The sequence below is a fragment of the Juglans regia genome, chromosome 11 (assembly GCF_001411555.2).
Source record: "Juglans regia cultivar Chandler chromosome 11, Walnut 2.0, whole genome shotgun sequence".
Taxonomy (NCBI): domain Eukaryota; kingdom Viridiplantae; phylum Streptophyta; class Magnoliopsida; order Fagales; family Juglandaceae; genus Juglans; species Juglans regia.
Window position 1 is genome coordinate 28893957 of NC_049911.1, and position 27167 is coordinate 28921123.

Sequence of the window (27167 nt, forward strand, 5' to 3'; positions counted from 1 at the left end):
TAGAGATAATAACATTTAAGTTATTGAGTGTTGGACATCCCAAAATGACGTTGTAGGATGACGAGGCTTTGACAGCTAATAAATATGTCATGCTAGTCACTGTGTGGGTGCCTTGCTATGTTGTTACCAGAAGCGTGATGGTGCCAATAGGTTGAACAGCTTCTCCTGAGAACCCTTTCAGTGAAGAGTGTGATGGTCACAACTTGTCAATACTGATCCTCATTCTCTTGAACGCATCCCGTAAAAGGATGTCGGCGAAGCTCCAATTGTTGACTAAGACTCATCTGGTTGTGTAGTTGGCTATCAGCAACGTAACAACTAATGCGTCATCATGGGCGCACATAACCCCCTCACAATCCTCGTCCTAGAATGAGATGGTCGGAGTTGCCTCTGTCTTAGGGTATTTATATGGCCTGTCTGCCATGTATACCTCGTGATACCTTGCCCTACGTGTGTGGGCTTTCATGCCAGATGCTGTAGCACCACCCCCAATGAATCCACCCGCAATTGTGCGGATTTCACCTAGGGGGCATGTTCTTGGTCTCTCCTGGGTCATGGAGAGTTATTTCTTCTTTGTCTTTCTTGTTTCTGGCGCTTGGGGCTTCTACCTTGTGTGTGCTCTCTCTCGCGATTCTCCTTCCTCTACGACTTGATATAAACAACCAGCATCATTTCCAGCTCCCTGCTTCTAGACATTTCTTCAACAAGGTGATGCAATCCTCAGTCTAATGGGAGTAGCTTTCATGATAGGTGCAGTGGTGTTGGCCTCTGCCTGGCAAGAGTTATTCATTCCCAACGGTCCTATTATTCTCCTGTACGTTGTGGTTGTTATGGATCAATCGACACCTCTGTTCTTGGCGGCTGGTGTGTTAATCACATTTGTCATCTTGGTGGCTTTGTCCGTTTGCTTTTTTGTTTTTACCTTTAGAATTGTTTTAGTTTTTATTCTTGAGTTTTGCCTCCTACTTTCGTGGTTCTAGCAGAGCATGTAGTGTGTTTTATGCATTAATGAAATCATCTTCTCGGTCCATGAATTCCCTTAACGTAGACGAAATTCGTCTGGCCAGCTCAGCCATGAACAGGCTTTGGGGCCAGCTTCCTCCCAAAAGTGTGGCTAAGGTAATCTTTTCATCCTGATTGTCTATGGTGAGCCTCTCTTTATTGAAGCATGTCAGGTAAGTCTTCAGGTTCTCCCATTTATTCTATTTTGTGGTTAGCAGATAAGCTGCCGGCTTGCGGTGCCTTCTAAGCCGGCAGCTTATCTACTCGCCATAAACTGTGTGAGAAACTGTTTAGCGAGCTACTCAAAATTGCTAATAGATTCGGGGCACAGGGTCCCGAACCACCCTCATGCTATTCCTTTCAATGTTAATGGGAAGGTGTCACAAGCTACTTCTCCGGGAAAGTCGTGGAGAGTCATGTGCGCCTTGAAATTCTCGAGGTGATCAACAGGATCTTTAGATCAATCGTATAGATCGATCTGTGGCACCTTAAACTTAGCCAATAGAGGAATCGACATAACCTCCTCGTTGTAAGGGAGGTCTATGCGTGTGAGAAGCTGCTCCACATAAGAGGAACCACTCATCCTCTTCGCCATCTCCTCGTAATTATCCACCAAAATGCGCAACTCATCATGCATTATTTTCTTTTCTATTTCTTCACTATTAACTCCATTCGCGCTGTGTGCATCTCCTTCTAGTTGCCCGTTCTGGGCTGGGGATTATCCCTTTGTCGCTTCAATTTCTTTTTTTTTTTTTGTAGTAGTAGTAGTTCAACAACCGATATTACTTGTTTCAGCATTTCCTTCGTTTTTGCTTACCTTATTTATACCTTTGTCATGCTCGTTCCTGGATCCCGATCGACTTGTGATCGCTTAATGGTTTGCATTTAAAAATCACATTGAGGTCTGTGAAGATCCCACATATGGCACAACTATAAATGACATGTTTCACACTACCAACCGTACGGATAACCTGCAACAGTGAAGAGACGGCGCTGATCACCCTAGGTAGACTCTGATACTTAAGTCAATAACAGGATAAAGATAAGTGTATATAAAATAAAGATGAAAATGTTTGTTACCTCTTATAGGTTATTTACAGAATGATGTGGCGTGATAACGACTAACTCTAATCACCAGTCTCGTATGTGCATCTTTCATGATCCTTTATTAAATGGAGAAAATACCTCTTGTTTTGTAATAATTATCTCACTTAATACGATTGTATCCAACTGTGGGTTCTATCTCTAACTCTTTGGGAGTTATTTGTCTTATGATTGTGGTTACGAGCCCCCTAGCCGTGGGGCTCCTAACCCTAAGCACTGGGCTAACTTTCTTGGTCTTAGTGATAGGCCCAAAGCCCAGGATCCAAATGTCCGCTCCAATCCCATTTGTTAGCTATTTCGTTGTTTTTATAAATAAATTCTTCATGGGCTCTCAAATATGGAGGCGAAGTGGAATTTCAATGGAAGGGTGAAACTATTTATAATTGGAAATAACTATTAATGGTGAGGATGCATAAGTTGATAAAGATGATTTTTTATTTAATTATTCAATTTATATTTGTAAAAAAAAAAACTTAATCCTACATTCACATTTATACTTTATCTTATACATATAACACTCAATTTTGCCCATAAATCATAATCGTAAACTGGTAATAGTTCGGGGACTATGATTATAAATTCTAGCTGACCCACGATGAAAGGAAAAGCACGTCCTTGAAAGGAGGATACAGTATAGATGGAGTTGCCCTCTAACAAGAACGTACAAAAGAATTTTACTATTCATCATTTGAATACATAATAGACTATATTTATTTATTTATTTATTTATTTTTATTATTCTTATACTAATTAAACATTAAAAAATTATTTGTGACATATGAGGTAAAGATGGTAGATGAAATTTTAACGTACAAAATTAACCTCCAGGAATTTTTTTGATTTTTCCCAAGAAAAGAAACGATGCTAACGTACGTTACAAAGTTAACCCCTCACGTTGTCTTTAATTCTAAGGAACAAAGTACAAGCTAACACGCTTGCTTTATTTTTTTAATTTTTAATGATATGATGTCAACACACGCTCAAAAACCAAAATGCTTTCGAGTGCTTGCAGCCTTTTCAGACCATAATTGTGGACGGTGCAGAGAAGAGGACGATGTCCGAAATTGGTACAACTAAAGCCCACATATTCTAATACGGGACAAGACATAGTCAGAGAAGCGGACGATGTCCGAAATTCATTACTCAATATTAGGAAAACACTACTTTATCCTCTCATTTATATAGCTCTATTTGACTGCTTGGCAAAAGAATTTTTTTTATTTAATAATTAAAAAAGTAATTTTAAATATATTAATATATTTTTTTATTTTTTAAAAATATTTAAATGTATTAAAAATATATATATAACGATAAGAGTGAGATTGTAGAGTAACACCACTCTCAATAATAATATGAGATGGTGTTTTCTTTTTGAGCAATGCTATTCTGTGCCCGCTCAACTGTCGTCAAAATTATTTTTTCATTAATCATTTCATTAATAAGTAAGTAAAAAAAAATTTAAAAAAAATTAAATGTATGAGCGATCAAAATAAATAGATAAAATGAAGATGAATACTAGCATTATTTATATATATATATATAGAGGAAAGATGTTAAGAAAATACTTAAAAAATAAAAAAATAAAAATTTCAAATACACTATTAAATAGTGAATAGGTGGTAGATCATTGGCAATGACTTATGCATTTTTATATTCATCTTCATATTTACATATTATCTCTCTAAATTGGTCTACATTGAATTTAGGGTGTAAATCGATCGGTCTAGTTCAGTCCGGGGGGAGGGGGGTGATGGACCAAAAATTTTTATTCATCATTTTCTTCGGACTGGATCAGACCAAACGTCCATAGGGACCGGACCGACCCAATTATTTATTATTATTATTATTATTATTATTATTTAAATAAATTAATAAAAATATTTTTTTAAATTACTAAATTAAAATTAAGTGAATTATTAATTTAAATTATAGAACTAACTCATTAAAAAAATTAATTATAATTATATTGATGATGTTAGTTGCTAATTTGTTATTGACTTAGAGTATGTCAATGTATTATGATAGTTAATGCAAAATAAGCTATATCAAACTTTTTACATTTTGTATATGAAACATAAATAATTGAATTATCCATAGGTCCTCGTCCATACATGCTTTATATTTACTTGCAATTTAGATATTTTACAAAAAATTTATCAAATAACTTTAATTAGATTATAGATGTAAATGCTAGTAATTAGTTAACGGTGAATTGGTGATAGGTTAATTGATAATATACATTAGTTAATTAATAGAATATTAATTTGTAATTACATATTTAAAATTTTATATTGTAAATGGTGATAGGTTAGATGAAAGTTACATAATTATTATATAAATAATATATATAATATATTTTTATTTATTTATTTATTTATTTATTTATTTTACTATTTGGTCGATCTGGTCCGATCCGGTTCGGGGTGGAAAAACCCCACCCCGAGACTGGATCGAAAACTTTTGGTCTTCTATTTCATGGACCGAGATCGATTGGTCTCAGTCTCTGTTCGGTCCGGTCAGGATCAGACCAACTTTCAGCCCTAATTGGATTATGCGTCTTCAAAATTTTGCATTGCTATGAATAATATTTCTTCAAATTTCTCCAAACATTATTTTACTGTTTTTTCTCTCTCCTACCCATTAAAATCAACGTTATGAAATTTGTATTAAGATGATTTTGATATATGAAATTTGTATTAGTTGATGATATAAAATATTTTTTAGCACATATTAATATTTATCAATAAAATAGGTCATTTGGATATATGAAATTGGTAATATTTAAATATATAGAATTGATATTTTTGAGCACATAGTGCTAATTGTAAAATATATAAAAAAAATTGAAAAAAATAATAAAAATAATAAAATTTTATTATTATTTAGTTCAAAGATACATAATATAATGTGTGAGTTTTTCTTGATATGCAAAATAAATCTTCAAAATATGTGATTTTAAATATGCATATAGAGAAATTAATACTAGTACTATGCAATAAGCCTATCATTACTCTCTCTCTCTATATATATATATATATTGTATATGACTGATGTCTCTTTCCAATATATTCGAATTCAGAAAAGATTTCAACAACGAGCGGTACTTTTTAAAAAATATAAAAAAATATCAATGAACTCATAGTCAAAAAAATTAAAAAAAAAATTAAAAAATACGAGATAACAAAGTAAGTGGATAAATAAAATGGACAAAATAACATTTTTCTTCAAGAATCCCTTCCTAACATGCTCCAAATGTCATTCGTAAAGGAGGTAACAAGCCCAATATATAGCCCATCAAGTACGGCGAGAGAGAGAGAGAGAGGTTTCTGAATTCTGATACTTTCAAAATTTCCAAACAAGACAGTACGGGACATGTTATACTACCGGATTATACGGGGAAACTCTGTCACGACCTTTTCCTATGCCTATTCTGCTGATTAAAATAAGAGTTGCTCACATGGGGGGTTGATGGAAACAAGGAGAATCATTCACCAACTGAGAAGCCTTTATATCTTTCCCACTCGTCGCTTTCACCCCAAACACATCTAATAACCTTTAAATATTTCATTAGTAAAAAATATTCAAACAGACTTTATAAGTTCTATATTTCGTTGTTTTTTTAATGGATTTATGCGAGAACCTAGAGCTGTTATGGTGGTGGTTCTGATAGAGGCCCCGTACCTGATGATGATGATGATTTATAAAATATTCCACCTATACCTACACATAGATCTGTCCTACATATATATATAGTTTCTAATTAAGATTTGCTAAGCAGATATGGAGCTGCGATGAAATGTACCTTACACTCCCAAATCCCTCTTTAAAAAAAAAAGAAAATGCTACTTTGACACTTAATTTTGACACCTCCTATATTTTATTTTTGTTTTTACTTCATAGTTAAGGAAGTAGTGATTGATATATTTTTTATATTTTTTTAAAATTTTAAAAAATAATAAAAAATGTGAAAAAAAAATTGAAAAAAAATAAGAAGATGAATTTGTGCTAGACGGCGCACCCAGGGTCAATGTTGGGCAGCAGCCGAGTACTACTCTAAAAAAAATGATTCACTTGGTGGTTCCCCATGGCTTTTTTGTACACTCTACGATTTGACGAAATCTCAAGCTTGTTCCTTGGGTTATTGTCATATTGACATTTGTCCAATAAAAAAATTTATGTATCAGTCACTATTCACTACCATATACTTTATAAAAAAAATTATAAATATAAAGTGTGAAAGTAAATAATGATTGATGCATAGAATTCTTCTGTCCAATCTATCTGTAGCGTTACAAAGGATTGAAATCCAACATCAAGAATCCCCAAAAGAACCCAAGTCCCATTGTGAACACTATCCTAGTTGGTTTATAAAAGACCATCTGGCAAGCAACAGGTTGGGTGAGTGACCATGTGATACTCAAATGTTTAACCAAAAAAGAAAAAGACAGAGCCGTGCTACCTCAATATTAAATGGATCCTCCAGACGTGGCACCTGAAAAATTAACACAAATGTTTCAGGAATGGACTTGGAGTTGGTGTGGCTAGTTTGGGCCATTCGGGCTCTGGTTTGACACCGAAAGGGAGCCCTATTGCCTAAGTTCTACGCTGAGGCAGAACTCTCTGGGCTACTATAAGATGGATTTGAGCATCTGCCTCTCAAGTGTTCTGGATCAACCTTTCAGATTCCAGTAAAGAGAATGTAAATGCACGTGATGCACCACCTGACTGCTTCATGAAGACGACAAAGCTGGATGGGTTATCTTGAGATTATCGCTATAAATGTAACACCCAGAGATATTCCCAGTTAATTATGGGTGCCAGTTACGTTCTGAAAAACCCATACAGCAATACAGCTTTTAGTCTTGCAAAAGTGATATTGTGTAATTATAAGCTTAATGGGGATACTGAAGAACAAATAGCTCATATAATAAAGAGTTTTGCTATTTATAATTCGTGCACATCACACTACACGCCACGTTTTTTTTTTTTTTTTGTATTTTTCTTAAAATAATTAAATTATTTTACTCATCATTCATATACCACATCATTCATATACCACATTTGGTAAGAAAAAAAAAATAACAAAAAGAGTGGTAACAAAATTCTAGGCATTAAAATGAAATATTGATGCAACAGACTAGTGGTTGAACAAATAAGCATTCACACAGAAAAGCAAACATAGAACATAGTAATTAAGTATTCAGACACAGGGTGCAAAGAAAGAGCATCAGTATATGTACTTGTCAACATATGAACTTACCTGAAGTTCAGAGATCAAGTGTAAACCATCACGTGCACTAACTTTGCACCAAAAAAAAAAAAAATGGAAACAGAAAACACTGTTAATCAGTATTTAGCGCAAAAGGACTATTTTGCATCATTAATAGAAGCCAATTAACAGTGAATATTAAAATAAACAGTTTTATCAGGCATCATATTCACATGTCTGCTTAGAATATCACGAGAGTAACAAAGTTTAAGAGCAAGACTAGTAGCAAAACCATTGTAAACTTGCATCGTGTTCACCAAAACATAGAGATTTTCCAAGTTGTTTTTCCATGTTTACTCGTCAACCAGATAACAGAAGATCAACGCCCCCGACCCAATTAATTTAGCTCACCAAGTAACCATTCTATCATAGAGAATAAGCTCATTCATACTGGATTCCAATAAACTGTACTCCAAGCCCTATAAAAGGGAAAAACAAAGAGTACATGAAAAGCAGAGAGCTGAGCACGCAGAGGACAGCTTCGGGAACCTTGGTACTCTTCGATGGGTGCACGTAAAAAAAAAAAAAATCAAATTGGCATCTGATACCTTCAAACCCTCAAATTACGGGGCTAGGATTACAAATAGAACTAGGGTTTCATTTGTGTAGAGATATCATACAAAACCCTACGAAACCCTAACAACCGAGAGGGCTTGGGCTCAACCGTCGGGCTCTTGTTTTGTGTATCACTTTAAGCGTGGATTTGACGGTTCTGCTAAATCTTTTACGGGCCTAAGGGCTCCTGGGATTTGGGGCGTGCCGTAAAACGATGAAGGTAAGGGGCTCGACTTTGTATGGGCTTTTTTCTCCTAATTGGTCTTCTTACATAACGGTTTATTAAGAAAGAGAAAAAATTGAAAAGAAAAGAAAAACTGTGCTGTTTCATCGTTTGGTACCTTATAAACCTTCCTTTGCCAGTCTTTCACAAAGAATCATCTCTACCTTTTATTTTTTTCCTTTGTCGCATCGTATTTTTCAATTAACAATCTTTAGGTGAGACGGAATTAGGAGTTCTTAATTATTTAATATAATCAATTTTCAACGCATTCACCTACTTCTTTTAGATCTTAAAAAACCTTGACTAAATTTGTGATAAATCTCGCAACAATATTTCTTTCGACCCACAAGATAAAAAGATTTAATTAAAAACTCATCTATTTAAAATGAAATATTATGGAATTTGATTTGAAAATAAAGTTAGTGAAAAAGTGTTTTGTCTCTATTTTCTTTATCAGAAGGTGTCTCAATCACATGTCATCATTTTTTTTTTTTTTTTGGCATAAAACATGGACTCGAGGTAGTAGGTGACAATGCATGTCTTTCGTCGAGTTGTGATGCCAAATACATTTTAATGGTGTGACTGCATCAAATATTATAAATAAATGACGTGCTATAACATTGATATTAAGATGGATTTTTTAGGCAGTTTATTATCTCTATTGGGGGAGAATGAAGATGGATGAATATCTCTGGTAAATAAGGGTACTTTGGCAATTCAATGGAGGTAAACATGAGTTTTGTAAACCGGGCTCTCTCTTTTAACAAAGCTTGTGTATTCTAGCGGCTAGGCGCTAGTGCCGTATTGGTAAGCTCAATCACCGTAGCTAGAAGCCATGCAATACAAAAAGAATTGTGATATACGTAATTCATCCATTCTACTCATCACTTAAAATAGGGAAATAGCCTCTCGTCTCTTCTTTTCATCGGAAAGCCATGAAAGTAGCCTCGAATCTCGGTCCAAAGCCACAAGGACCGAAGTCATGAGAATGACTGCATGAATAGTATCAATCATCTTTACCAAAAAAATAAAAATAATATCTCAGAGAACTTATATATTATATATATTTTGAGTTTTGGCAAGATAGATCACTGGAAGACAAAATGGAGCTCTCTCTCGTCAGAAAGTTTCAGAAGCAAATGTCCCCTTGAATCCCTACAATCTGCACTGCTTCCATGTTCCCCCCCTCACGCCACGGCTCCCTTTTTTTAGGTTCTTTCACTCTCAATTATCACTTGTGGACCCTCACTCACACACCCCCCAACATTACTATGCATATATATTTTGTACTCATTCCTCGTCTAAAATTCTCTTCATTAATACTCTTGTTTTGACCCTAATAAAAGTTTATGATCTCCATAATAATCTCAATCATTTGTTTCCTTCTGTAAAGTTTCACAGTCACCTGACCTATCTTCCTCAAACAACATTTTCATTGGATGGCTGAGATGTTTTTTGACCGACGTGGGCTCTTCCTCTTATTTGCTTACTTCCTTTTGTTTTTTGGTTAATTAATTTGTTGGTATACCATATGTTGGTCTTTTGTTCTTCAACTTACTAATTCCCCATCATTATTGGTGGAAATTACGACTTCCCTTCGATCCACTAGTGATTAGGTGACGTTGGCACAGATAATCTGACGTTTACATACACATTAACATAATTTTTATTCAATTGACAATATTAAATATTGCATAACTTAGTTTTGTTTATTTTTTATTTTTCTAGTAATGATATTTCTTTTATCTTGAATTTATTATAGTAAGTTATCACAATTTGACCTAATACATTTTGGGCGACTTCTTATGTTAGTTGCTTAAACAAGAAAAATATTTTAATTACAAAAGATATTATATAAAAATAAATTATGTTATATTATAAAAATATTTTTATTATAAAATAAATCTAACGAATTTTATGAAACTATATCAGTTTGTGAATTTATTTTGTATTATTTCTTTATATTTGTAACAGTTCTCTAAATAAAAATACATTTAGTTGAAGCTTTAATTAGTCAAAGTTGTTGTATGCAATATATTTTTTCACTAATCAAAATGAAAAGAAAATTATAAATATGAGCAATCACGTTTAAAATTATAGGTCCTTTGACGCTTTAAATCTATCTCACACCTCCGGCCAGTAAACGGAGAAAGAGACGTGTAAAGTAGGCAGAGGACTGTGCAGATTTGGCATGCTATGAAAGATGAAATGATTAAATTTCTCTGCCCCTTTTTTCTTTCTTTCTTTAGGTTGAGTCCATCATTTATATTCCACCCGACCTTCACCAAAGTGCGACGCGTTCCTCTTTTTATTTTATTCAATTAAGCGCATTGTCCAAAATTAATAATGACTGGGAAAGCAGATGAGATTGAGAATGGCATTGGGGTATTCGGCACATTATTCGCAGGTGCCGCTGATCTCTTCTGCTCCAATTCCTGCCATTCCACTTCTTTTACCTATCACCGTTCAAACAGCCGCACCATATGATTGCCAACTACCACTTGCCTCCCCAACTTAACACTCTGATCTGTACATTCTCTTCCACTGCATCTTACAAAAATTAAATTAGATAATAATTCCAGTTTTTTTGCCGCCATAATCCATTGATTAATGATCTTTTTAAACAAAAATTCATACTTTTCCACGTCATTTTTGGACCGATAATTAACTATTGAGTGATTATTGATTTCGTTTGGATGTTAAATTGAATTGAGATGATAAAATATTGTTATAATATTATTTTTAATATTATTATTATTTTAAAAATTAAAAAAATTAAATTATTTATTATATAATGAATTGAGATAAATTTGATAACCAAACGTACTTAAAAATACTCTCATTATAGAATATTAAGATTAATGATAACCTCAATAAATTAATGTGTCAGCCAGTCAGTCGTGTGTTATCCAATCTATCAAGTAACAAAAGGAGATCTCCTACCAAAGAATCAACAGGTTTTTTTTTCAAAAAAAAATCATCCGAATTGAGCAAAATTCTGTTCGAGGAATGCTAAAACCTACATTTTCATTATACTTTTATTTCATCACGTAAATATCATACTTTTATCATTCTTCGAAATAAAAAATATAAAAATTAATAGATAATGTCAACTCATCGCAATGGGATAAAAGTGAGATAAAGTGTGATTTATAGAATTTTTCATTTCAGAAAATCATGATCAAATATAAAAAAAGATAATTTAATCCCATCTATGGTAGATTTTGGATGTTTTTTTTTTTTTTTAAGTCTTATATGTTAAATCAACTGTAATATATTTTTAAAGTCTTATAATTCCAATAAAAGTTTGGTAAGGTATTCTGACGACCAAACAAGGGTTGAAGCACCACAGTTAAGCCTGTAATTAATTGTTGATAGGCCTTAGCCTGATTAGCAGCATAATCTCCAAAAGAGCGGTCTGAATATCGAAATTCTCCTCTCCACTCAAAAAATAAAAACCTGGCCGGAAAAGCCGAGAAGATACGACGAGATAAGTTTCAAGCCCATTGAACAGCCGACAGCGTGCAGCAGTTTGAAAGTAAGGCTGCATTTAGTTTCAAGTTCAGTTGAATTTTGTTGACTTGTCAAAATCATCCAAATTCAAAATTTTCATATATGTGATATTTTTAATTAAAAGATCTTTATAATTTTTTGTTAATTTTTTATAAAAAAAATATTAAATTTATCTTAATATCTAAATATATTTTAAATTCAATTTAAATAGATTACACATAATTCCTTTCATTACTCAACTTATAATTATTTATACATAATTCAATTTAACTCAACATTCAAAACACAATCTCACACAGTTTCCAAATCCGCATGCCGCTTTGAATTCGGTGTCGGAATGGAACCGTCCGATCATGTTCTCACATCCACATTAATTAATGTGCGACTGACATTACTTTCCTGACCCGTAGATAACACGTGGCATTAATTAATTGGTGGTGGCGTAGATTTATTATTATGCTGATTATCTTCAACGTTCATGGACTTCTCGTCGGGTTTTTTTTTTTTTTTTTATTTTTAAATTTTGCACTTTTGTGTAAGGATAACAAACCGTCTTTTCGGATAGTTTTTATCGTGAATCAATTCACGTGTCAAAATTTTAAATTTTTATTTAATATATTCAAATTAAAAAATTATATTCAAGAGTCTCGCACATCATATATAATTTTTTTATTATTTTTTTTCTCTTATCAAATTTATAATATATAGATAATGAGTAGAATAATTTAATTATTTCAAGAATAATAAAACAAAACAAATTAAAAAAATAAAAATTTTAAAAAATAAAAAGAATTGTAGTTTGTAGTAATATGTGGTGTGTGTGGTTTATGAATAGCAATACTCATTTAAATTATAGGTCGTGTCATATAACTCGTTTTGATCTGTTTACTAATTAATTAGAAATATTTTAATATGACACGACTCATCTAAACATGTTTGTTTCATATAAATAGATTAAATTAAAACGTATAACTCATTTGATCTGATTAACATAATTTAAAATAAAATTTAAAATCTATATTTATTGACAACTACAATATTTTAAAAATATATATATCAATATTTTTTAAATTTTAATATACAAGAAAACTAATATTACAAACCATACAATAACAAATATGAACATAAGTCTAAAATTATAATCTCAATAATAAAAATATAAACATATTGAAAAATATCAATATTACAATTTAACAATAATAAAATTTTAATTTTTAAATAAATTTTAAATTGATCAAAACGAGTTGATTTGATGTTAAGCAAGTAGACTCATTTATATAAATCATCTTAACTGGTCAACCCGTTTTGACTTGAAAACGGTAATATCAAATTCAAACTTGCTAATTTTACATTATGTTTATATTGAATTTACAAATCGTATCACATATGACCACTCTTACTTTATGAATTGGCATGGGATTGTATAAAAATAAGTAAGTATAAATTTTTGGTTTAGAAATGTTGTGGATCTCTTTTATAAAAAAAATTAATTTTACTAAGAAATAATAATTTTTTATATTTTGATGACATGGTCTATTTTTATAAAGAGTATACGTAAGATTTGTATAATTGGAATTTGTACGAATTATTACTTATAAGATCTAGATAAATTATAAAAAGTGACTTTTTATTTTTTGACTAACCTATTCAAAAAATCTCATTAGCTATTGTTTCTTCAATGCTATTAAAATATCATTTCCTCTCCATATCTTTGAACAAATGGGCATTATTTGAAAATTTTAGAACATACCATTATGAGCAATAGAATTGCCATTAAATGTAAGATTAGCCAACTTTTAGAATAAATGATGTACACCAATTTTAACCATTATTGGCTATTAGAGTAATGCAGGTATAAGCCTCCAATATACAAATTTTGTACATATACTTATATCCATCATAAAAAAAGTAAATCTCATTAAAAAATAATATATATTTTTTTACTTTTTTTTAATGATGGAATCTATTTTTTTTTTATAAATAAGCAGTATAAATTTTATTTATTAAGACTTGTACAAATTATTAATAAGGGTTATATTTTTAAAAATTTACATAACCTCTTATTATTCATATAATTTTCAGGTATCACATTTTTTTTAATTTTTATTATTATTTTCTTTTATCAAATATTTAATATATAAATAATGAATAGAAGAATTGAATTAGTTTAAAAATAAATAAATTTAAAAAATATTAAAAAATTAAATTTTTTTTTAAAAATATAATATTTAAAAATTAGAGAGATCGTATAATATTGCTATATATTTTTGCTTGAGTTTTGCTATACAACTTCCACCACACTCCACACTCCACACTTTTTTAAATTTTTTAAATTTTTAATATTTTTTTTAAATTTTTTTTTGAATTTATTCTTTTTAAATTATTTCAAATTTTTTATTCATTATTCATATAATAAATATTTAATAAAAGAAAAAAATAATAAAAATTAAAAATAATGTGAAGTAAAGAGGTTGTGTGAATAGTAAGAGGTTGAGTAGATTTTTTGTTTTTGCTTACTATATGTTCCAGTCTTCCAGGGAAGCTGATACCACTCCTCTCTAGCAGGCAGGAAACGTGAAAGATCCAAACATGTGGGCCAAACAAGAGAAATCTTTGTGATGTTTGATCTTATATAAGTGGTCCCACGTGGCACCATCTAGTGTGGTCTGGACTCTGGACCCTAATGGAGTAGGCTGTAAGATACACCTTTTTGTTTGTTTGTTTGTTGGTTTGTACGTTGTTGTTGAATATGGGGGGATTCCGTATTTCTCAGGGAAACAGTGAAAAGGAGATATATGCCTAGTTAGTTTTTACAATTATTTATAATTTATTTTATTTTATCTTATTGAATTATTATAATTATTTTAAATTTTTATATAAAATAAAATAAATAATTTTATTTTTTAAATAAAATAATATTAAAATAAAATATTCTTATAAAATATTTTTATTTTTTAATTTTAATATTAATTTATCTCATTTAATTTATGAAAATAAACAATGCGTAGGGATGCGTGCGCGACGCTTTTGCGTACAGAAGCATGCAACAGAAGTTGTACAGGGGTGGGGGGGCCGATGCCCATGCACATGGAGCCATGGAAACAGTGGGCCGCAAAGACATCATTCCTAATCATGTACTCCGCCTGAGCCATCGAATTATGGAAAGCTCACATGTTCGCAGCACCCCCCCCTCTTGCCAACCAACCGAGCCAAGCTCTCTTGCAATGTTTTATCCATTCTATCATTTTATTTCGCGGTTTAAAGAATTATATCATGAGACTGTGTTGTCCGACAATCACCCCATAACGAGTTGTGTAACTAGGAATTTAAAATTGCGGGGTAAAATTTTAAAATATATATATATATATTGATGGGGCCCATGGGGGAAGGGAATTTATTTAGAAAATTATCTTTATAAATACATCTGAACCTTTTGACCTTTTTTTAGAATTTTGGAGGGGGCAAGGGGCAATGTAGTTCCGATCAGCCCCAAACAACAGATTCAGTGCAAGAAATAAAAACCAAATATAAAAATGGTACAAAATATGGCTTGGTCCCATCGGATCATTATATTGTTTTGAATCATGTAATATTGCAAAAGGTTCATTCGAGAGGAGGTTGAGCACTTGTGCCTCTAATTGTGTCGAGGTAATAGTTTAAGATGTCAGATCTCACATCTTACACTCCTGAAAGAAAAACACATACACAAGCAGCTTCCTATAAGTGAAAAGGAGAGAATAGCTCAAAAATCTTAGTAATGAAGCATTTTTAGCACCTACACAAGAAAAAAGCATGAACACGAGTGGCAGCGTGTTGTGGTCTTTGGTTCTGTCACCGCGGGTGGTAAATGATACGCTACAACAATCAAGTGAACTTGAATGGAAAATGTTACCCAATCAAAATAAAAAAGAGAAACAAAATTAAGGGAAAAACCTCATGACTCATGACTCACTCAACAGAAATATAAATTGTATCCAGAGCTAGTTGACAATGTATGTAGGATCGGAGTAGGACGCATAACATCTACCTACTCATCGAAAAGACCCAATAAACATTAGTTCAAAAATTGTTAGAAAAAGGTACGGAATAGTTATCACCAATAATATGGTCATATTTAATGTTGCTATAAATTGCTATTAAACCAGCCACTATAATCTTATCTCTTTAAAAGCCAAAATCACATCCACCTAACATAAATTATATGCCCACTGCGACAGTATTTAGTCCAGCTCAGATCTGCATAATTATAAGAATCTACCTATGTACCAAAGAAAAGGACGAACTTAACCACACAACTATACTACATTTGTTCTACCTGATAATTCACATCATCTCCCAAGCTGGAATACCATAATATATACTTATTAAATCTACCCCTTTTTTTTTTATTGATTTTATTATTATTATTATTATTTTTAATCATATTTGATAATATAGAACATTTTAAATAGTTTCACTAGTTAAGCCACTTAAATAAAGTAAAATATTTAATAAATATTATGTTATTAAGATTAACAGATTTAAATGATGAAATTTCATAATTTTGAAATGCGATTGCTATTGGAATAATGATATAATACCTATAGCTCTCTTAAAATTATATTTAGATTTAATATAAAATTATTAAAAAAATTTGTAGAGAGATATATATTAACCATCTTCCTTCTTATTAGGGACAGCGGGGTAGCGAGGCGAAGCGCATGCAAACAGACGTGAGGGAGGGATTCGGGTGATCTAAAGGAAACACAGAAACGACGCCGTGACCGCACAGTCAGCAATGAGACACGTTTCAGTTAATTTAACGTGCGACACCTGGTTTTATTTTGTCGTGAACCGCACGCGTGCCGAACGGTCAAATATCAGACGCAAAGAGTTCAGAAAGAACCTTTTCTTTCTTTCTTTCTCTTTCCCTCTCTCTTTTTCTTTTTCGATACATATGCGTATATATATAGAAAATTGGTGGAGCAGGCGAAAGTAGAGAGAGAAGAAGAAGAGCCTGCAAATCACCGTAATCCACGTGCTAAAATGCGCCACCATGACATTCTTTCTTGTCCTACGAAAGCACCTCCAACTCCCTCCCTTTTTTTCTTTCGCGCACACACACTCTCCCTATGGTTCAGCCTTTCTTGTACTGTTTTCGTGTTCTCATAGCATTGTTATGCTTTTTTCCCATTTCTTATTTTAATATTTATGCACTCTTTTTAAAAACTTCCTCACAGTTAAAGCTGCAACGGAATCACCCATATACAGAAAAGTGTGTGCGCAGGATAAGAGCTTGCACTCTTCCCCGTTTCAAACAAATAAACACACCGAGAGAGAGAGAGAGAGAGAGAGAGAGAGAGGCCTTTTCTCTTTGGTGTTGTTGATTGGAGAGGGGAGGCAATGGAGAGAATCGGTGTCATGAGTATGTGGGGGTGTTCATCGAAAGGTCGGTTTCTTTTGTAAGATAAAAACAAGCACTCGATTACTATACAGAGAGAGGGCCACCCATGCTTTGGTCCGCGTGCTTTGATACAAACTGATGGGTTTGTTTCTTTTCTTTCCATTTCTCTTCCCTTATTTGGTTGTGCCCCAAAGCCCCACCTCTTAATTTGCAGACCCATTTCGCAGTTTTTGTTCCTTGATTTTTGGATTCTTTGGGGGTGGGGGGCTCGGCTCTGCTTTTGTGCCCGATTGGATTGTTTGTTTTTCTCGGAGGATCTTTAATACTGAGACGAGGGTTGATTGTAATTTCCCATCTTTCTGAAGGAAAAGTTATGAAGGAGAGGTAAGCTGAAGAGCTAGGACTTATTTTGGATGAGAAATGAGACTTTCCTTCTTGGGACTTAGGGGAAAGTTGGGGTTCTTGGTGTCTCATTGAAGATGTTTATGGGGCACACATGATGGGTTGTGTTGAGGAGAAAGTCAAAGCTGGAGGGTTAAGTAGTGGGGCACGTACAAGTCTGCTCGAGGAGATGAAGTTCTTGAAGGAAATGCAGGATCAGTCCGGTCTGTTCTCTTTCGTGAAAATCTACTTTTTTTCGAGTTTGAGTTTGGCTGGGAATTTTTTGGGTTTGAATTTTTTGGGGCTGAATGTTTTTCATATAGGCGTAACCTGGAGCATATTTAATACACTTCATAACGCGTTGATACCGCAATGACTCATAAGTAGTTTACTTGAAGCATTTGTCTTTCATAGACTATTTTTACGATTGTATCTTACTTAGGATATGTACGGGTTGATTTCAGGGGCCAGGAAGGCTATAAACTCCGAGTTATGGCACGCCTGCGCCGGTCCCCTTGCTTCATTGCCGCAGGTGGGGAGCCTGGTGTACTACTTCCCTCAAGGTCATAGCGAGCAGGTTTGCATTTGTTCCCTTACGTTTGAGTACCTTACTCCAAAGATTAACCACTCTTTTGCTGCAACTTCTTTCTGCTAAGCTTTCCATTTTTTCATTTCCAAAAATTTGCTCTGTGATGCGCTGATATGCTCTTTAAGCTGCTGCTAGTAAGGTATAGTTAGCGACATGCAGGGGTGGAAATCGCAATATATCAAAATGAAGTGATGAAGGAAGGATAATATTTTTGTACAATTACTTATAAAAAAAATATTTTTTTACAATTAACTTTCATCATGTGTTCGAGTTCCCTTTTTTGTTTTTTGTTTTCGTAGCTGCCGTTGAGTCCCCCACTGCATAACATCTTGTTTGGGGGCGCCTCCAGTGTGGCCTTTATTGTGAAATAGTAAAGCATTTCTGGTCATCTAATAGTAGTAGATCGAGGATGGGAAATTGGAATAATGGGATTCGTTTCCTAGTTTAGTTGTCATTTTTGAATATTTTTTTATAACTATGAGATTACAAATTTGTAGCTTAGATGAAGGCATATTGGGAAATTTATATCGTCGTTGAGTACTTGAGATCATTCGGTGCCTTGATGTGCATATATATATATATATATATATCTATATATATATATATTTTTTCTTTTTCCTTGTGTATTTAAAATTAAAAAAAAAAAAGAATTTCGGAAAGAGACGAGTTATTTTTTATATCCCTTCCAGTATGTCAAACATGCAGCTTTCTCCGTTCGATTGAAAGTTCAGGTTTTTGTGGCTTAACAGAATGAAATTGGTAAACAATGTACTGATTATAAAGGGAGGAATTGTATATTATTGGGCTACCTGCTTTCAATTGAATTACTGCATTATAATTGAGCTAACTCATTTGGGCCAAGAACGAGAGATAAATTTAATTATTTGTATTATATTTTAAATATACTTATCAAAAGAAAAAACAAACAGGTTTTGCATTTTTAAATGAAGTTTGTATACTTAGGTTTGTTTCATAAAATGCTAAAACAAAAATGGAGCTTTTTGGAAGTGATTTTTCTGGATACATGCACCGGGTCTTCTATATTCAGTTTTACTGTTTTTATTTTGCCTTTATAATTGCTAACACCATTGTACTTTTCCAGAAAAAAATGCTAACACTATTGTGCTTCTATTTGAAACAGGTAGCTGCTTCCACTAAACGGACAGTTACTTCACAAATTCCCAATTATCCGAATCTCCCTTCTCAGCTGATGTGCCAAGTTCAAAATGTCACATTGCATGTATGTGTTTGTCTATGGCTACTTGCTTCCCTGTACAGCCTGTACTCATGGATGTTATTGCTTATATACAACATTAGACCATCTATGATTTCTCCTTTTCTTTACATTTTGATAGGCAGACAAAGATACGGACGAAATTTATGCTCAAATGAGTCTTCAACCTGTGACCTCTGTACGTTTAGTTAGCTTTAAAAGTGTTCCAACAATCCAGAAATTGAAAGGATTAAAGAACAACACGAGTTCTTGGTGTAGGTTACTTATTTCCAATTATTAATTTATCATTATCTGCAGGAAAAAGATGTATTCCCTGTACCAGACTTTGGGCTGAAGCCCAGCAAACATCCAAACGAGTTTTTCTGCAAAACGTTAACCGCAAGTGATACAAGCACACATGGTGGCTTCTCAGTACCGCGCAGAGCAGCAGAGAAGCTCTTTCCTCCGTTGGTGAGGCTTTAAAATTCCTGTGTTTATATATACCTGTTAATGTTAATAGGAGTAATGCAAGTATAAGCTCTAAATAGATAAGTCTCGCATAGGTCCTTTGTGAAAAGATGGGTCCTCCTAAAAAAGAATATATTTTTTTTAATATTTTTTCGAAGTGAGATCTATTTTTTAGAGAGGCCTACGCAAGACTTGTCTATCTGAAACTTGTACAAATCATTTCTCCGTTAATAGAGGTTAGGGAATGCTTTATATATATTCACCTTCAAATGGAATACCTATACCAGGATTATACAATGCAACCACCAACTCAAGAACTTGTTGTCCGCGATTTGCATGATAACACCTGGACATTTCGTCACATATACCGTGGTGAGTTTGCTGTGATTTCTCTATTTTTTGTGCTACCATATGACTTTTAATGCGTAGAATTACTAGTTTTTTTTTTTTTTTTTCTCTAGTAAGTGCTTGCCTTTTCTAGTAATCAGACTTTTTCCATTCTGCATAGTTGTAGCTTGTTTGTTTATATGTACCTGTCCTCAATGCATTAGATATGTACTATCAAGTATGACCTATTGTTTCTCCTTTATATAGGACAACCGAAGCGACATCTTCTCACAACTGGATGGAGTTTGTTTGTTGGTGCTAAAAGGCTTAAAGCAGGTGATGCTGTCCTTTTTATCAGGTAAATGGTAATCACCTACCTTGCTGTCTTATGATGCAATAGCTGTTGGTATCTTTTTTCAGTTCCTTTCATGTTTGACAACTTCTTTCTGCTTTACAACTTCAAGGAAGTTTATTGTTTTTCGATTTGGGTCCGGGTTATTGCAACATTTTTTGGAATGAACAAAACCGAATAATGGTCCTAAAACCTCTGGCCTGGCAAACGGTTAGCAATGCAGTTTGGAAAGTCCCAATAATTTCCAAACAAAGTTAATCTAGGTTGTACCTTTCATGGAGTGTTGAGATCTCCAAATCCAAGAATAATCTAAGCCATCCTAAAGTTTGGGGCTGTATTACTTGCCAATCCAATGTACTTTACTTGTAGTAGAAGTGATACCATTCTAAACACCATTTAAAAAAATAAATAAAACCCCCCCACCTGTTACGCTATAATATACTGCCCTCATTTGATTGTGCATTTCATGGTATTGTTACAAGGGATGAAAAGTCACAGCTACTGGTTGGCGTGAGGCGTGCCAACCGTCAGCAAACAACATTACCGTCATCTGTTCTATCTGCTGATAGCATGCACATTGGTGTCCTTGCTGCCGCAGCTCACGCCGCAGCTGACCGCTGCCCATTCACAATTTTCTACAACCCAAGGTTCACCGAATCTGCAATCTTTCACCTACTTGTGTTTTCTTTGTTCTTTTTGCCACACTCCTTTATCTTGTATCTGCTTCTTTACCCTATCATCGTTTTTCTTATTTGTAGGGCATGCCCTTCAGAATTTATCATTCATTTAGCTAGATTCCGCAAATCTGTCTATGGGACGCAACTGTCAGTTGGCATGAGGTTTGGGATGATGTTTGAAACAGAGGAGTCGGGTAAGCGGAGGTAATTTTCTTAATGCCTGGACCTGCTTCATTTTTGTTCATAGCCAGCGGGTATTGTGATTAATTATTGGCCAAAATGTATATGATATGGGCCAATTTATGTCCATTTAGAATCTAGTTGACGAAAGACATTGATATCAATGTTATCATGGTGAGTTCTTTGCTTGATAATTTTAGTGGACAAGAAAATATAGCCACTTGTCTCTGCTTGACCAAACCACGCTGATGCATTATCAGCATGAGTTCATTGCCTGAGTATGCTTATAAGACTTTACTTTTTTCTTCTCTCCTGCAGGTATATGGGTACAATAGTCGGTATTAGTGACTTCGATCCCCTGAGGTGGCCTGGTTCCAAGTGGAGAAATCTTCAGGTGGATTAAATGCCTATTTTTTAAGGAACTAAACTATTTTTCTATTTAATTTTTTTTTTCCCTCTTTGATGAAATTGTTTTTTCTTTTGATGTTTGTGAATCAAACCTCATGTTTGTTTTCTTAACAGGTGGAGTGGGATGAGCCAGGGTGTTGCGATAAACAGAATAGGGTCAGTCCATGGGAAGTAGAGACTCCTGAAAGTATTTTCATTTTCCCTTCTTTGACTTCCGGTCTCAAACGACCATTGCACTCCGGTTTTTTTGGTAAGTCTGTCTTTTCAGTGGTTTTTTCTGTTCGAGTTGACCATATATCTATCTTATGCCCATTTATTATGCTACCAGGAACAGAAACTGAATGGGGACATTTGGTTAAAAGGCCCCCTGTCCAGGTTCCTGAAAATGGAAACGGGAATCTGCCATACTCAATATCTAATATATGCTCAGAAAAACTGATCAACATGTTACTGAAACCTCAGATTATTAACCATCCTGGAAACTTTTTATCTACTCAACAAGAATATGCTACTAAGGTAGAGCCCTTACAAGATGTGAAGACCATGCTGGGCACGATGAACCAAAAGTCTCAGTCCATCTCATCAGAAGGTACATCCCCTGTTCCCCCTCAGTCATGCCTTGACCAACAAGACGTCGTGAACTCAAATTCATCATTGAAAGCAATTGCATCAGGAAAATTGAACCCTCTACCGAAATTTGAAAATCAAACACTGGCTGGAGCTAATACAGAGAAGCCAAATTTTGAGCCTGAGATTTCAGCAGAGGAGTTAAGCCAGGTGACATCCACTGGCGAGTGCAATGAGCAAAAGATGGCTGCAGGACCTATGAGTCTTCAAAACCCTGTAAACCAGCCAACATTCTTTAACCAGAGCCAGGAATCGATACAAGCACAAACTAGTCTATGGCCTATGCAGCCGCAATTGGAATCATTGATCTACCATACTGAACAACTTGACGTACCCCAATCTGATTCTTCTAATCTCAATGGCTTTCTTCCATCCCCAGACCTTGATGAATGGAAATTTTATCCCTCATGCCAACCTCTTAGTGGGATGTTTAGATCACCTGGACCTCTATCTGTGTTTGGATTGCAAGACCCTTCGACATTGTTTCCTGAAGCAGTTAATCCTCCTCTACCTTCAATGGGACAGGAAATTTGGGATCATCAACTTAATAATTTAAATAGTTTATCCCAAGCGGAGCAGCTCTCTTCTTTTTCACAACAAGACCCATGTAACGTTAATTGTACGTCTAATTCAATTGTTTTAAGAGATATGTCAGATGAGAGCTACAACCAAAGTGGGATTTACAGTTGCCCTAACATTGATGTAAATAATGGTCGAAGTGCTATGGTAGATCCTTCTGTTTCGAGCACCATTGTGGATGACCTATGTATGCTAAAGAGTACAGATTTTCTGAATCCTCCTGATTATTTGATAGGCAACTTCAGTTCTGGTCAAGATGTTCAATCACAGATTACCTCGGTGAGCCTAGGAGACTCTCAGGCTCTCTCTCGTAAGGACTTACCCGACAACTCAGGAGGTACGTCCTCGAGCAACATAGATTTTGATGAGGGCAGTCTTCTTCAGAATAACTCATGGCAGCAAGTAGTTCTGCCTGTGCGAACCTATACAAAGGTATGGATATTATTAAATTGTCAAAATGTTGCCCCACACTGTGAACTGGAAGTTTATTTGTATTGTGTGGCCATAGTAGCCTATCGATCTGGGAAACGTATGCGTGTCTATATATATCCACAGTTTTGTCATTATGTTCATGGAGTATATCATGCCCTAGCACATATTGCCAAATTGCCAAGCCTGATGCACTGGCTGAATTGGATTAAGTTCCATTGATTCAGTGGATGCCAGAATATGTCATAAGCTCTCTATGCCTGCACGTTGTGTATTCTGGAGGCTCTACTTTTATATAAACTTGTCCAGAGGTAATGAATTTGTTTTTTGGCTTACAGGTCCAGAAAAAAGGATCTGTTGGGAGGTCTATTGATGTCACTGGTTTTAAAAACTACGATGAACTGTGTGCTGCAATTGAGTGCATGTTTGGACTTGAGGGGCTGCTCAATGACCCAAGAGGTTCAGGGTGGAAGCTAGTATATGTAGATTACGAGAATGATGTTCTACTCGTAGGAGATGATCCTTGGGAGTAAGTTTTCTTTCTTCTGTGTGATGGTTCATTTGCTGCTCTTGCTTTGCCTGCATAAATATTCAGGAGATACTCTCTGTCTCAGCTACAAAATATGCCTGGTGTCTGTGCAGGCAATTTGTTCGATGTGTCCGGTGCATCAAAATCTTATCACCTTCAGAGGTTCAGAAGATGAGTGAAGAGGGAATGAAGCTTCTAAACAGTGCTGCAATGCAAGGGGTCTAAGTGAGCATGCTGGACATTAACTTGACTGCAATCATCCTCGAGATCACATGAGTCTGATTTGTGGGGAGATCTCAGTTTCTGGCCAGGAACTGCATGAGTTTAACTGGGTCTAGCACGCACCTCGATCAGGCTAGTTGATGTGGGTGAACGGTACTCTATTACTTGCTTTTGCCTTTGTAAAGCTGCTATGTGCTGTTTGACATTTGAGTCGCATTTGTTCGAACATGAAATTAGACGTGGAACCCTTATTGGTGTAATAGAGCTTATGGTTGATAGGGAAGATTAATAATTAAGGACAACGCTAGGGGCCGCCCAGCATGTCCCGCTCGGCATGTCCCTAGTGTATTTGAGATTTTTTTTTTCTTTAATTTTTTTTAAACACAACTTTATTGATAGTCACTTCCTTAATTTTTAAACCAAAAAAATTTAAAATACTTGATCAATAACTTTGAGCGGTAAGATTAAGGGGGGTCAAGTATCATTTTCTAACAATTAAATCATGCACCTTGTGGAGGCTGTAATTTGGCCCAATTTGTAGGGCGTAATTGGGCTTGATGATCAATGGTCTGGTCCATTATTGCCGGGCTTCAGCACTGGTTACTGCTTGCAATGAGTCAGCCTGGTTTATCATTGATTCATTAGATTTTACTATGAAAAGCAAGGCTTTGAATACTGTTTCAGTGATCGTTTTGGGTGAGATATTGAAACGAAATATTTTGATATCAGAACTATTTTAGGATAGTTTATACATGAATAAATTAATTACAAAAATTATACTCGCACTCGGGGTTAGGGAATTCCCATGTACACGTCCGTCCACGTGTAAAAATGAAACGTGTCGTTTCGTTGAATTCAGCTAGGTTGAAACGGAGCAAGCTTCAAAAACCCACGAAGATCGATTCATCTTCTTCTTCTCATCTTCTTCTTCTTGTACCCCACAGAGAACCACGAAGATCAAGTACCTCTCATCTTCATTTTTTGCTTCTTCTCATCTGAAGCCCATGGAACAAATTCGACTTTCTGGAGCAAGCTTCCCCACAGACGACCACGAAGATGAAACGGGAAGACAAGTTCTTCTCATCTATTGTTTCACACATTCTTCTCATCTTCTGAAATCTTCTTCGTGCCCCATTTCTTCGCATACCCTAAACCGAAGAAGAAATCTCCAATTTTATGTTCTGATTAACCTATGTAGAACAAGAATAGAAGTAGATGGAGAATGTTTGATTATTGGTCTGTTTGATGGGGACAGAGTGAGGCGAGGGATTCATGATCATGGTCACTACCCTGGTCATTATTCATAATGGAATTTGCCCACCAACTATTTGGGAAAAGTCGAAAACATTGAATATCTGGTTTTGCGGTAGATCAGAAAAAACTAGAAAGATGCAAAAATTGTATGCTTTACTACCTTCCCTTTTTTGGGCCCATGGCTTTCAAATGGGGAATCTACTGAGGGTCGATTGTATACTTTACTACCGTTTCTGTTTCTTCTGGCACAACAGCACAGTTTCAACAGAACGAAACCGAGCTGTAGATACCTGTTGATCAGATGTGATACATGTTGCTCCGATGGCCAAGAATGAAGACAAGTTGTTGCAGGTACGTTTCTTCTGAGATGTAATATCAGTAATGAGTTTGCCGCTAGGTGAGATGAGTTTCCCGCAAGGTGAGTTTCTAAAATCGATTATTATTATTATTATTTTTTTAATATAGGCTGACATGGCATTAACCATGGCAGCCGATTCCCCAAAAGGTACCCCATGACAGGTACCTATAGCAGTTCTGAATTGATTATATATATATATATAAATTATATTCTAAAAAAACAACAATATAAGTCATAAACTCAATAATACTTTTCAATATGAGTCTTAACAACACGTACTTGTAAGTTCTCAATAATACATCTCTATCCTAAACACTGAACAAACACAAAACAAAATGAAGTTTGTTTAGAAACCTCTTAAATTAACCCCTTTGATTGAAGCCTTTGAGCCTAGAATGACCAGAATACACATCAGAATGTAGGTTATTTACAACAAAAATAAACGTCATCATCAAGCTTCAAGATAACTAAGAATGTGGGGTCTGGGGCTTGAGCGTCTACATGCGATAGAGGAGCAACATCGACACGAGCTGAAAGAGGCGACGATGGCGGCGTGGAGAGGTTTCCTCGATTTCGGTTTAGACTCTGGGCGGCGCTAGGGAGAAACGAAGAAGGGGAAACCGAGAAAGGCGTGGGGTGGGTTATTGCCGACTCGGGTCTGGTCGTGTGGGACTCTGGGCGCCGGTGGCGATAGGCAGAGGACCGATTCACTAAAGGAAAAAATTCTCCTTTGTTTTGTTGTTGCCGACCAAGAAAAATCAAGGGAAAAAGAAAGAGTGCGGCTATACATCAGCCCCACTCTCCCACACTTCACATGAGATTTTTTTTTTTTTTTTATAACTCAGCACAGGGTGTGCTGCGGCTGCAGCACACAGTAGGCTGCAATAAATATTTTCCCATAAAGAAAACCTTAGATTTTGAGTTATTTTTACGAAAAAGCTCTTGACCTTTCATTGTAATTACAAAATTGTCCAGCCCCCGATTTACTGTATCGGACCGAAATTGATATATCGGCCGAAATGTCTAAAATTGGCCGGTATTGACCGAAACACTCCAAAATGGCCAACATTTGACCCAATACTAAACGTAAATGTTCGGTAAATATCGATTTTCAAAAGGAAGATGCTACAGCTCTAGCTGGGGCTCCCGCTAGAGCTATAGTATGTGTTTTTATGTGTTTTTGTTAAGTAATTTTTTTAATATTTTTAAAAAATAAAATAAATTTAGAACATCATTAAAAATACTTACTTAGAAAATAAAAAAAATTATTAAAAAATACTTCCTTAATCACAAAATAATAATTTTTTATTTTATTTTGTGATTAAGAAAATATTTTTTAATAATATTCTGAATATTTTTTATTTTTTAAAAATATTTAAAATTATTAAAAAAATTTATATAAGAAATAATTTTAAAAAAAATACATGAAATACACATTACTTTTCAAAACTTTTGTTGAAAAGTAAGCCCATTTCATGTGCCGGGGACTAGCCAATATTGGGCCTGATTCCGCTGAAATGCAACT

General features: G+C 34.5%; 1 protein-coding gene and 1 non-coding gene across 5 annotated transcripts; one reads left to right on the forward strand and one right to left on the reverse strand.

Annotated features, from left to right (window-relative positions):
• Nucleotides 1-7329: 7329 nt before the first annotated feature.
• Nucleotides 7330-7393, reverse strand: LOC118343864. Its single transcript, XR_004797654.1, has one exon. It is a non-coding gene; the product is annotated as a small nucleolar RNA snoR101 (small nucleolar RNA).
• A 9311-nt stretch (nucleotides 7394-16704) lies between these two features.
• On the forward strand, nucleotides 16705-24388 carry LOC108980535 (auxin response factor 5). Of its 4 annotated transcripts, XM_018951476.2 has the most exons (15): nucleotides 16710-17654; nucleotides 17895-18007; nucleotides 19161-19259; nucleotides 19375-19431; nucleotides 19551-19703; nucleotides 19988-20072; nucleotides 20295-20385; nucleotides 20862-21026; nucleotides 21138-21260; nucleotides 21555-21630; nucleotides 21759-21894; nucleotides 21973-22233; nucleotides 22318-23282; nucleotides 23618-23808; nucleotides 23922-24388. In XM_018951476.2, exons 1-15 carry the CDS (start codon nucleotides 17546-17548, stop codon nucleotides 24031-24033), a joined length of 2736 nt encoding a protein of 911 aa, XP_018807021.2. In that variant the 5' UTR covers nucleotides 16710-17545; the 3' UTR covers nucleotides 24034-24388. The 4 variants fall into 4 exon arrangements, with proteins under 4 accessions (XP_035538543.1, XP_035538542.1, XP_018807021.2 ...); XM_035682650.1 differs by having other exon boundaries at nucleotides 16705-17654; nucleotides 20862-21260; XM_018951475.2 differs by having other exon boundaries at nucleotides 16711-17654; nucleotides 21973-23282.
• Nucleotides 24389-27167: the final 2779 nt, after the last annotated feature.

Coding starts and splice junctions, on each gene's coding strand:
- LOC108980535 (XM_035682649.1), top strand. CDS start 17,546: ATGATGGGTTGTGTTGAGGAGAAAGTCAAAGCTGGAGGGTTAAGTAGT. Junction 20,386..20,861: donor GATGCTGTCCTTTTTATCAG/GTAAATGGTAAT, acceptor TATTGTTACAAG/GGATGAAAAGTCACAGCTAC. Junction 23,809..23,921: donor GTAGGAGATGATCCTTGGGA/GTAAGTTTTCTT, acceptor GTGTCTGTGCAG/GCAATTTGTTCGATGTGTCC.